At 39.5% G+C, this 12,348-nt stretch overlaps 1 protein-coding gene and 1 long non-coding RNA gene across 10 annotated transcripts in view; one reads left to right on the top strand and one right to left on the bottom strand.

Moving 5' to 3' along the window:
* Positions 1-12,348, bottom strand: part of ADD3 (adducin 3) — a 104,959-nt gene that overhangs the window by 22,087 nt on the left and 70,524 nt on the right. For 6 of the 9 annotated variants that reach the window (XM_026851156.1, XM_026851164.1, XM_026851159.1 and 3 more), the window contains one exon: positions 6,508-6,731. In XM_026851156.1, coding sequence (XP_026706957.1) covers positions 6,508-6,702 — 195 coding nt within the window. In that variant the 5' untranslated portion in view covers positions 6,703-6,731. Of the gene's footprint in view, positions 1-4,770; positions 4,788-6,507; positions 6,732-7,118; positions 7,143-11,339; positions 11,629-12,348 lie in introns of those variants that run through there. The other 3 variants (XM_026851158.1, XM_026851162.1, XM_026851165.1) reach the window with 3 other exon arrangements.
* LOC113481488 lies at positions 8,321-9,586 on the top strand. Its single transcript, XR_003398688.1, has 3 exons — positions 8,321-8,414; positions 8,951-9,036; positions 9,236-9,586. It is a non-coding gene; the product is annotated as an uncharacterized LOC113481488 (long non-coding RNA).

The following is a 12,348-nucleotide window of genomic DNA, read 5'->3' as shown; positions in this document are numbered from 1 at the left end:
AGCCAAGCAGGCAGCAGGCCCTTGGCTTATTTGGACAACTGTTCCCTCACACAACAACAACTTGCAACTTATTGGCAGCTTCAAACAGTCACTTTCCAAAAAGTGCTGGGCTCAGCTTCTCTTGCGACAGGACACTAACAGCAGCCCAACAGCTCTTTGTCCTCGAATCTTCTATTAAAACAGTTACCTAGACTCAGGGGTTGTCCCTGTTCAACCCCCTTCCTAAAATCTGCATGCTGACACTGCATCTATAAAAAAACCATAGAGGCTGCAGCAAAGGGACATTTATTATGTTTGGCAGACTTGGCAAAGGGTCCCACAAAATGTTAAGGAAATAGTTACGCTCGTCAGATTCAATACTGCCATCGAAAGGACCAAAAAGTAACACACATACAAACCCAAACAAGGTCTCTGTAACTTATTTTTATCTGTTAAGCTAAAGATCTAGTCTTTGCTGTGAGTCCTGGCTACTCTTAATGTGAATATTTTAACAGGAAGGAACAGGCTCCGATCACATTTTACAGTCAAGTGTTTAACATAAAATTATCATGATTAAAGCATTATGCAATACCTCCTTTGAGTATTTTCTTTATAAAAGAGCTTGGCTGCAAAACCAAGCTTGCACAAATGGTCTTGAAAGTAATAAATTCCTTAGTCAACAGGTTCACATTATACTCAGAGCAACACACTAGATCCAAGAGGCACTCCACGACAACACTTTAGCAAACAATCCTGTTATTCATTACTTGTACCACAATGGAAACCCCTTCTCCTGCTCTCACCAGACCAACTTGATGCCTTTATTGGACAGAATTTACAGGTCTAGTGAATGAAAGAAATATGGTGGATTTCTTCACAATGCACTGTATTTTATATCTCCCTATCACTTTCCTCTAGAATTAGTTCTGAGTGTTATTTACAGTTAATAACTTCAAATACATATAGGACCTTAGGAAAGTTTTCAGGCAAAGGAGCATTGATCTGATGGTTTAATTATTTAACTAAAGAACATGGTGCGAAAAGTACAACAGGATTTGCAGACACTCCCTGAGATGACAAAAACCCAAAGTCAAGCAGTTCAACAACCAGCAGGAGGGTTAGAAACATGGATGAAAAAAGAAAAAAAAAAATAATTTGGAAACTGTTGGCATTTATATCTAATGAAAGCCACAGTTCAGACAAAATGGAAAGCAGCAATATGAGCATACAAGAGGGGTTAAAGGTAACTTTCATTTTTAACATAAGAAAGCAGGGAACAGTAGAAAACTTCCAATCACACTTGCAGTGCTGGTATGTGTGAGAATGGGGATATAAACTGACCCTGCGTTGTCACAGCTATAGAAATAGAATTTAGGCAATGGGATTTCTTGGTTTCTCATAGAGATCTAGTGGATGGCCTTGATTAACACAGCGTTACTGTGAGCACACATTCCCCCTCACTGGACAAGTTCAGCACCCCAGTATGCCCTAGGCACAGCAGGATATTGCCACGGCTCAAAAAGGATCTTTAAGAGACATTTTCTGACATATCTTAAATGATGTACCAAGTTGAGCTCATCTCCCCTGGTGAATAAAATGCTGCACAGGTCGTACGAGAAAAGCATGTGATTTAAAAAGCCACTGTGAGGACAGGAGGGCTCCCCCGCAGGACGTCATGAACATGTCAGAGCAGACAGGCAGAGAAGGCGGCTGCGATGCGAGGCCTGCCCAGAGAGGTATAAGGTTGTCAGCCCTTCCCAGCCAAAGGGTGATGCTCCTGAAGGATCTGAGAGCACAGTGGAAGCTGAAACATGGGAGGAACTGAAAAGAGTTTGATATTTTAAGAAAATAAGCTTCCCCAAAAGGGAGTGGTGGTGTGAAAATACTGCGCATTCACTTGATACAAAATAAAGCAAGATAGACAATTGCAAAAGCTGGGGGGAAAATAAATTAAATCATCCTTCTCCTCTGTTCTTATGGTTTGAAAATAACATAGCCAGAAAAAAAAAATTCAAGTGTGGGTGGCTTTGCTTGTTTTTGAGGAGAAAAATCTGCCTGCATGCTGCATGCTAAGGCAGACCTCTGAACAGAGGAGTTGCTAAGCAGGACTGTTATCTCTCCACTTTTTTAGGCAAGACCAGCTGGCGTGGGAGGCAGAGGTGTGTGTGCATGTAGAAGGAAGGAAGAAAGGCCTGGGAGAGAAGTGCATTTTTAACCTCAGCATAAAAAACCCCCTGATTTTGCAATCCAGATGGCTAGACCTGAACCAGTGTCCTCATATAATGGCAGCATGAGCCAGAATCGTCCTGAATGCCCTGCAGAGCTGCGTGGATCAGTATGAGCTCTCTACATCCAACATGAAATTAAAGCAAAGCATGATGAGATCCTGCCAGCAAAGTGCTCAACTTAAAACATAACAAGCTCCAAATAACTGTGTGTTTCGTATGTGAAAATGGCAAGTACATGCTCAGTGGGTCTCAACAAGCCACACAAAACTTTCACTGGTAAATTCAAAACATAAACCAGGCATTTAAATTCCAGTACATGGGCATTTTTCCATTTACATATGTCATCTGTTCCACTCATCACTTTCTTATATGCAAATTTGACTAATCCAACTTTTTCTTACATCAGTAAAAATAATGAAATATATCTCATATAACAATATAACTTATGCATAAATAAGTGAATGCATCCTCTCCCATTTCCACTCTGACCTCTAGCTTTTCTCCAAATACAGTGATATAAAGTGGATGTAACATACTCCTCAATGTAGTTTAAGCAGTGATCCTAATTTCCTGTCAGGTTACGCACACAGTTCTGTTTACTGAAGTCTGTAGTTAGCTTTCCTGGCAGTTAGATAATTGTTTTACACGGTCTCACTTCACTGGAAGCAGTGTGGCACTGCTGCCTGTCTGCAGAAACACCCGACACCTTCCCTGGTTGCTCCGGGAGGGCTGCAGGGAGTTTCTCCCTGCTATATGTTCATGCAGCTCCTTGATGCTGAACTGACTGTTCAGTCTTCACACATGATAACTGTGCAACCATTGTCTTTTTTAAAAAAAAAAAATTAAAAGTGTGGTTTTGAAGGTTCTGGTTGCCATGGTGAGGGCACCAGAGAAATGCCAGAAGGAAATGAAAGCCAGGAGGACTTTCATACCATAACTGAAAGAAGGGGTTTGATGATACAGCAAATAAATATTTACTCTTGAAATTGGTAGTTCCTCTGTGTAACAAGCAATATATGATTCTTTAGCACATAAAAAGACAAAACGTTTAAATTTCAGAGTTAAGTTGGAAAATCTAAAAAAATCCCCCATCTTTTCAAATTTTGGATGTATATAATACAAGTATCTCTGACCCAATGTAGACCAATAAAATTAGTCCACTGCATACATGTAGTACCTTTCTTTTAAAAATAACAACACAGTACATGAACCTTCTGAACTTGCAGACAATACTGAAATAAACTTAAACAGCTTTGTGTTAAAGATCGGCCAAGCAGTACCTATAGATGCCATCAGGCTGCTCTGACCCAGCTGATTTTAATTTCTTTCCACCTTTCCAACAGACCCAGAGCAGACATGCAGGTCCTATCAGATTCTCCAGGCTGTCAGATGCTCACAAGTTATATGCAGTATTTAGCAAACATGTCTGGGAATCTACTGATAATGTCAGGACATTCTTTGTGGGCAGGGGTCATAAAATTCCTATAACTTGTTTAAGACACTATGAACAAACTCTAAGACATTAGCAAACATCAGAGGTAATGGGAATAGCTTTTCAGTAGCTTTTAAATTATTTAATTTAGGAAAGGGAAATTGCACATCAGAGAGAAGTAGTCAGAATGCACATCAATAGGCACATCAGAGAGATGAAGCAGTTTGATGTCTGAAGATGTCTGGTCAGGCTTGTAGCCCTTACAACGATGTACACTGCACAAATACATACCATGGTTCCTGAAATATATTCTCTAACTTATTTTCTTGCTAAATGATTTAGATTTTCCTACTTGAAAGAAAAAAGCCTGTTAATAAAACAGATTAAATCAGTACCAGAGCTTCCTAGTTTATGGCAGTGATTAACCCTTTTAGTTTTGCACCATGATCCTTTGCTCAGAGAAAGTGCATGTTCAAACAAGCTCACGCCAAATCCATATATGCTTGTGTATTTTAAAGAAAGGTATTATCCTTGATACATACACTTCATATTTACTAATACCTGCCAGAAGATGAGTCAGCGACTACTTCTCTGATCTGAATGCATATATCAAGACTGGGTCAAGATTTACCACTGAGCAAGCTCTTTTCTAAAATGTGTCTGATAACCTCTCTTCCTCTTCATTCAAGCACCTTCAAACTATTTCTTCCTTGCTGACTGGAATAAACCAGAGAAGCAACAAAGCTCTATGCAAACTTCTAATGCAATGTAATTCTGCAGCTATAGAACAAAAACGTTATGCACAATACTCGTTAATTCAACCATGAACCTGTGTTACACAGACTAGTAACAAGACAAATGCTTTCTGGCACTCTTGTGAGGGCCTTATATTCAGGAGGAGACGAGGTAATCGTCTTCAGTCCTGCCTCTCAAATACACTATGGCATGTCACATCTGGAACCTGGAAGAAATAATACAGCTTCTACCCCCAAAACCAGTTTTGAAATTTGCTTGATGGACATTCAGTCACAGATACTGCATTAAAAATGCTTTTACTTCCTCACATGAGAAATCATGGCAGGGTTCCTCTAAATTTTCTATTTCAAGAGAAGAGACAATAAAAGGAGATACCTAAGCGAGGGAAACTGGTAGCTTGACACCTCCTCTTCGTGCCTGATCACACACTCAGCTCCCACGTTCCCTTTTTTCCCTGGCAGATGCCAACAGCCAAGCAGGCAGCAGGCCCTTGGCTTATTTGGACAACTGTTCCCTCACACAACAACAACTTGCAACTTATTGGCAGCTTCAAACAGTCACTTTCCAAAAAGTGCTGGGCTCAGCTTCTCTTGCGACAGGACACTAACAGCAGCCCAACAGCTCTTTGTCCTCGAATCTTCTATTAAAACAGTTACCTAGACTCAGGGGTTGTCCCTGTTCAACCCCCTTCCTAAAATCTGCATGCTGACACTGCATCTATAAAAAAACCATAGAGGCTGCAGCAAAGGGACATTTATTATGTTTGGCAGACTTGGCAAAGGGTCCCACAAAATGTTAAGGAAATAGTTACGCTCGTCAGATTCAATACTGCCATCGAAAGGACCAAAAAGTAACACACATACAAACCCAAACAAGGTCTCTGTAACTTATTTTTATCTGTTAAGCTAAAGATCTAGTCTTTGCTGTGAGTCCTGGCTACTCTTAATGTGAATATTTTAACAGGAAGGAACAGGCTCCGATCACATTTTACAGTCAAGTGTTTAACATAAAATTATCATGATTAAAGCATTATGCAATACCTCCTTTGAGTATTTTCTTTATAAAAGAGCTTGGCTGCAAAACCAAGCTTGCACAAATGGTCTTGAAAGTAATAAATTCCTTAGTCAACAGGTTCACATTATACTCAGAGCAACACACTAGATCCAAGAGGCACTCCACGACAACACTTTAGCAAACAATCCTGTTATTCATGGATGACTATAATAGGGTGATTACTAACAGCTGTTTGCAATCTCATTACATATGGAAAAGCTTCAAAATAAAAAATACAGAAGAAGCACCCCAACTTAGAGAGGACCTGAGGAGATATGGATCCATAAAGCTGCTTAACCCCTTCCCAGTCCCATAATCCTTACTGCTCACATTCCACTCCCCCACCCCCAAAGGCTCACCCTCATACAGTGCTTACTCCTATGGCTTCAAAATACTCAAGGCAACAGTATTACTTTCCAATGTATTCATCAGGTTAAACCCAAAGAATGCATGCATTAAAATATAAATTAAAACTACTATGAGAGTGGTTCAACAGATTTAATATTTTAACATGTAGCCTACACAAGTGCTGAACTTACACAACCACATGATGCTAATATGGCGAAGTATGCGTATGATCACCCCCAAGGACATGAAAAGAACATATAGTCTAGCTTTTAAACAAACTTAACCCAATTAAAAATGTTAATTAAAGCATTCCTGATTCAAATGATAGGTTAATATTCAAACCCAGAAAGCAGAACACCACGTAATGCCCTAATTTGTTCCTATTTGACCGGTGACTCCTTCACTCTCTTCCCTGCCCCTAAGTTTTAATTAAGTACCCTGCAGCCAGCCAGATCTTTTTGTAATACTGCAATGAAGCGTAGGAATATAAAAGCATCAGGAGAAAAAACAACACAATAAAGGCTTGTTCACAGACAAAAAACTATGCAAACAAAATGTTAGATAATCTGTTTAGTGACTCTTCTTAGAAGACAGTCCAGAGTTATTCTAGCTAGCTGTGACACAGATTTATTTTTTTAAGTCTCAGAAAGTTAATCAAGAATCTCAGAAAATAACACTCTTTCGTTCTCATCCCCCCTTAATCCCACTCACAGGGCTCTGCAGTATCTGAGTGACCCTCTTCCTTTGCTCCATCATATTGAAGTCCTGTCTCAGGTCAGGAGACATATTTCTCTCCCGAATATACTCTGGGTCATTCTCATTGATGCGATCAAAGTACCGCTCTTTGTGAGGCATCGTGGCTGCGGGAGGAGTAGTGATCACCACCTGACTGGCATCAGTACTCATGCTTCAACACTGTGGATGGTAGGCTTCACCTGAAACAAATAAGAGGGAAGAATGATTAACCATTAAAAAGAGGGCATTGAATATAAGTTCCAAGTCTGGACAAAATGATGTTCTTTTTCATCTCTGCAGAACATCATGTAAAATGAAAGAACAAGTGAATAATTATCATAATCAGAAAACTAAGGAAGAAATTCTAGAGAAGTGTTTAAAAACCATTAATAAGTTCTCTGATAGTGCATAACCATCTCTATTCCAATTCAAATCAAAAACCAACAGCATACAATTAAAAATTATGACATTTGAAATGACCATAATATATTTTACGGCAAACTTTCCTGTATCATTTTACACTGCACTCATCACCCCCCCAAGGTTTTTATATAGCTCTTTTTCCTGACATGTTCAACCAAGCACACCCAGAAGACAGGGCCTCTGTTTAACATCTGCTCAGAGCTCATCTCCCAACTTGAACGAAGACATTCCTCAATTACAGCATTTCTGAAGCATCTCATAACCCCAGCTTAAAGACGAGGCGCCGGGCCGCTCCAAGACTGCTGGGGGATCTCAGCAGAGTGCTGGCTGGTGCTTGCGCTTTCAGGAGACACTGGGAGATACCAAGGGAACTGCAGGAAAGGTCGTACATTGGGTTGCACAGGATTGTGGCTGCATCCACAGCAGATACCTGAGTTTTAGCTTTTCTCCTCTTGTGTGCAGTTGTACACCAAGATCTCCACTGAAACTCATTACATTTTGGAAAAAAAAAAAAAAAAAAAAAAAAAAAAAAAAAAAGCAGCTTATTACGTTAGGAAAAAAAACAGCCAAAGAACCCCTTTCATGTCTTGGTAAAAAGCTATGCTTAAAATGTAATTTAAAAAAAAAACCTGATAAGCATTTGTAAACACAAACAGAACTGGATCAAAAGCAGAAAAGCAGGCACCTGAATTTTCATACAAAGAAACAGGCTCAGAAGCACACTCAGGAACACCATTCCTCAAACAGGTACGGAAGAGTGACGTTTTCTCAGGTTTGCGGAACAAAGAGAAGCCAGATTTGTAGGAAGAGATAGTGTATTATGAAAATACATTTTAACATGCAAATATCTACATTCAGTCATATATTTAATATAAAAATATTTGCATTCAAATGTATTTTGTATGTAAATAACTCACATCTTCAGAAGAAAAAAAAGCCAAACATGAAGGAATGAGGGTTGTTGAGCAGTGTTAAACAGTGTGGTTTGACAGTATGGTATCAGTGGTTTGAAGTGTCCTTGCTACACGGCACAGTTCACTCATCCCTCATTTGGGTCAGTGCAATTACTGTTTAGGGTATTCTGTGAACAGTGAACTGACATGGAGCATCTGAACTCCTCCAACTATAACCTCATGTATTTTCCAAATGAATCATCTGGAAGCCCTGTTAAAACTAACTTCAGCAGCCCAAGATCTCCTCCTGCCTGCGACCAGCCCTTTCAGTCCTTGTGCTGTGCTCTCTGCTGTGCAGCCACGCCATGAACCAGGCTGGCAGGAGGATGAAAACTGGTTTTCAGCCAGTTTCCCACACTGACACCCAAATGGCTTTGCTGGCACACTGCAAGGGAGAGCACAAGGATGGCATCCTGGGGCACTACAGCCCTGCTACCAAATATGAAACCCCAGGCAGAAGACAAGACAGATATCACCTACAGAGCTAGGAAAGCATTAGCAAATAAGGTACAAGAAAAATATATTATAGATTATGATAAAATTCAGGATTAAGATGAAATACAACTAACACCCTTCTTTAAAAAAAAAAAAAAATTACAGGTTGTAATTGTTTAGGTTTTTTTGTGGGTTTTTTTTGTGGTTTTTTGTTTGTTTGTTTGTTGTTTTTTGAGGGAGAAAACATGATCTGGGATGCAACACTATCCAGCTGCAGGCACAGAGCTTCCAGGAGGCACCTGGCATGCTAGATGAAGGTACCACATTCTGGGATGTATAATCTGCATCCTGAAGACAAGCTCCATGAACTCTGGCAGCTTCGTTACCAAGGCTGTGGAAGCATACCAGTGAGTTTTGCATTTGCTGCTTGGGTGCAGCAGGAGTTCATTTAGCATTTGTCGACTGACCCGCCTGCTATGTGTGATCAATTTAGGGATGCTGGGGGGAAGACAAGGGGCTTGCTTCAAGGAAGTGAGTTTGGGAAGAATCTAGCAGAAGTATAAAAGGAGTTTAAGTTTTTCTAAAGAATGAACTATTGTCTTTTCCAGCTGAGAGCATTGAAGCAGAAGAATAAAATGCTGCCCTTGGGACAGCATTTGGGGATTTGATCACAGCTCGGCATCTCTCTGTTCAGGTTAGAAGAGATACCCTTATAAATGTAACCAAGTATTATGTCTCCCCTCTCCTCCGCTCTGAAAAACGGCAGGGTTTGAGAAGCAAAAGAAAAAAGCATTATGAGAAGACAACACCATGAGCTCACTCTTCAAATACCACAAGGTATGAAGAGCTTGAGACCAGATCTCTCAACCTACACTGTTCTCTATCTGTGTCAGGGTAAATACGTCCATCTGAGTCAGAGCAGACACCTTCCAGCACCTGCCGGTAACTGAGAGCAGTGTAGAGATGCAGATGGCAAGAACCTTGCTTGAATTGGCAACCCGCTGCGACTCTTGCTCTTCAGTTACTTCTTCCCAGGAGTTGCCTTATCCAACTGTTTTTCCTAAAATGCTCCTGAATCCCGTTAACCCTGAGTGGCAAACTTGACCAACTGCTGATCCGCTCGGTTGGTTGGACCAACTACACGCATGTCTGAACTTCAAAAAACTTTTATTGTTATTATTTATAGGTTTACAGGACATAATTAGTTCAAGTCCGTTACTTTACAGTTCATTCTTACAGGGACAGAAAAGCCCATTCATCTGTAAAAAGACACAAATGTGGCTGGCAATACCTAAAATCCACAAAAGAGATTTTTCTAATTGCTTTGGACTTCATTTTTTCCTCCTTCCTTTCAAACTGGTTTGTTACCTCTAGCCATTAAGATCACAACATTAAAGTCCTTGTACTACAAAAAACCTTCCCTTACTGAACATAATATGGGTATTTGGTCCAGTTGTTCTTATTAGGTCTGGTTCAATGCCCACTCTGTTGGGCCTGGGCTGACTCTCATATAACCCCTACTGTTCAGCTGGAAAAATTTCAAACAAATCAGCCATTCTTCTATTATTTATTTGCATCTTGCACTGATTTTTTTATTTTATTTTTTTTAAAAGGAATTTGTTAAAAATGTGCTCAGCTTTTAGGGATCTAAAAATCTGTACCTCCTTCTCAGCACAGGACTGGCAACAACACAGAAGTATTTACAGAAAATCCAGATCTCAAAAATCTATGAATTGTGATAGAGGATTCTCTTCCCCTCTGTATTTTTTTTGTGAGATTCTTTTACCTAGAAGAAAAATCAGCTTTGCTGCAAGTTTACTTTTGGTTTCCACCCCTTCCAATGATGTTCATGAATTACAGAAAGTGAGCTACCATCTTCCTGAGCAACACTAGCTAACGTTTCTTATGTATGTTATACTGCATAAATGGTTCTAGAGACTGAGGCATGGGTGGAAATGACAGACTGTACACCCCTGTAGCAGTAAGACACTGTATCTAGTCTGATCACAAAGGACAATCATACACAGAAAAATCAAACCTAAACTAGAATCTGATTTTGTCCTAGTGAGAGCCATCACTCTTGCTCAGCCGAGACACACGTTTTAGCCCACATTTTGGCCTAACATGCATATGCTGTCATTCCAAAAAGAGATTCAAAGTATACAGAAAAGCAGTTTCCCCATCTGTGGTTCAACTACTCCAACAGGGGGTAAAAGAAACTATGTAGAGCAAGTCAGTATGCATAAGTTTTTGTTACAGAGAATCCCCGCCTCTGATGAAAATACTTTTAGGGAGCTATAAAACAAAGAAGCTCAAAAGCTCTTGCTACAGGGTAACTTGTTAATCTAACTCTGCTTCCCCTGTTCGTCATGTCCTCCCAGTTCATGTTGAACTGAACTCTGATACTGCTACAAAAGAAAACAGGAGGTGTCCTCCTGTGCTTTGATGCCTTATATAGCTTATGGGTTTGGCCTTCGTGTTCGGTATTTTATACCTGTAATTGGGCTACAGAGGAAAAGTAGAACATTCCATCTCTGTCAGGAGGCTATGGATCTCTCTACTTAGCAGTAAGTTTTATTTAACAAAAGCTTCCAATTTATTTCAAGAACTTGGAACTGTTGATTTTAGGCTGCAACATTAAGTCCTGAGCATCCCCATCTGACACTTTGTAAAGTCTAAGTAACATGCTGTGCTGCTTTTGTTGGAATAACTGTTTTCAATGTCAAATCAAAAGCAGCTCAAAAAAATAATGAGGTCAGAGAAACAAGGAGTACTGAAGGGGAAAAAAAAAAAAAAAGAAAAAAGAAAAAAAAAGAGACCAAATGCAATGAAAATTTATCTTGCCAAAGAACACCTCAGAAAGTACTGACTTGATATATTTACATAATTCAGAATGTACAGAATGTATATAAAAATAAATACCACCATAAGAGAAAGACAGAGCAACAGAAAAAGGATCAAATAATTAGATCACCTAGCAACGAATCATTAACCTACCTTTTATGCTGATTTTTTATGGCTGGCTTCAGACATCCCTATTTTCTCTCTGCAGTACAATCCATCTATTTGAGAGTATCCAGCACTGCAAACCAGCTGTGTGAGCACTGCATCATTAACCAGTACAACTGATTTCAGGTCTGAACACTCAAGCTAGACTATACCACATCTGAGCATTTCTTTTTTAAGTAGCACATTGTGTTATTCTGCTCTTGCCATTTCTCGCCTGCTTGTTTTTAAGGAACAGTCTGCTCTTTCTCCCCCCTTCCAGCATCATGTCTGCCAGGAGACTTGTTGGAAGCAAACTGGGTGTCTCTTCCAGCCTCCCTATGAAACAGGCAGGTTCCAGTCTGAATCAAAGACTTGGCTTTAGCCAAGGCTGTCAGCTATGCTTAAGGAATATGAGGGAATGGCTAAGAGGAACAAGAAAACATGTAGGAGAATATGGACTGAAACAAGGGTCACCATCACTATCTTCTGGCATTGAAAAGTTAATTGTTCATCCTCCCTTGTATAAATTTTAGTAATGACATATAATTGAGTAATCATATCTGTTCTAGGGCAAACAAATTATTTTCATAAACACCTCAAAGTAAATTAATTTTTTTAATTCTCCTGATCAGGACATCAAATACCATAAAAATCTGACAGTGCAATGACAGAATTTATTTTTTTATACATACATATATATATATATATATATATACACACACACACACATATATATATATATATATTTAAAAAAAAAACAACCCAAACCAACACAACGTTAAATGGGCTTGGGTTTCATTTATGAGTCTTGCCTTACACACTGATGAGTAAGATGTATGTTCAGACTCTAGCATATTCTAAATGCAATTTGCAGCAATCTGCTACGCTAGACAGGTATCATTTGCTTGAAATTATATTAACTGATTTTACTAATTCTGTACACTAGCACTCAAGGCAAACTGTCAAATTACTACCTTGTGTCAGTTTAAGGGTGTAGTTTGACAGTTTGCCTTGAGTG

This window comes from Athene cunicularia (assembly GCF_003259725.1).
Source record: "Athene cunicularia isolate RWA chromosome 6 unlocalized genomic scaffold, athCun1 chr6_part1, whole genome shotgun sequence".
Lineage (NCBI taxonomy): Eukaryota > Metazoa > Chordata > Aves > Strigiformes > Strigidae > Athene > Athene cunicularia.
Note: the sequence above shows the minus strand (reverse complement) of the source record. Positions and strands in the feature narration are given on the sequence as shown.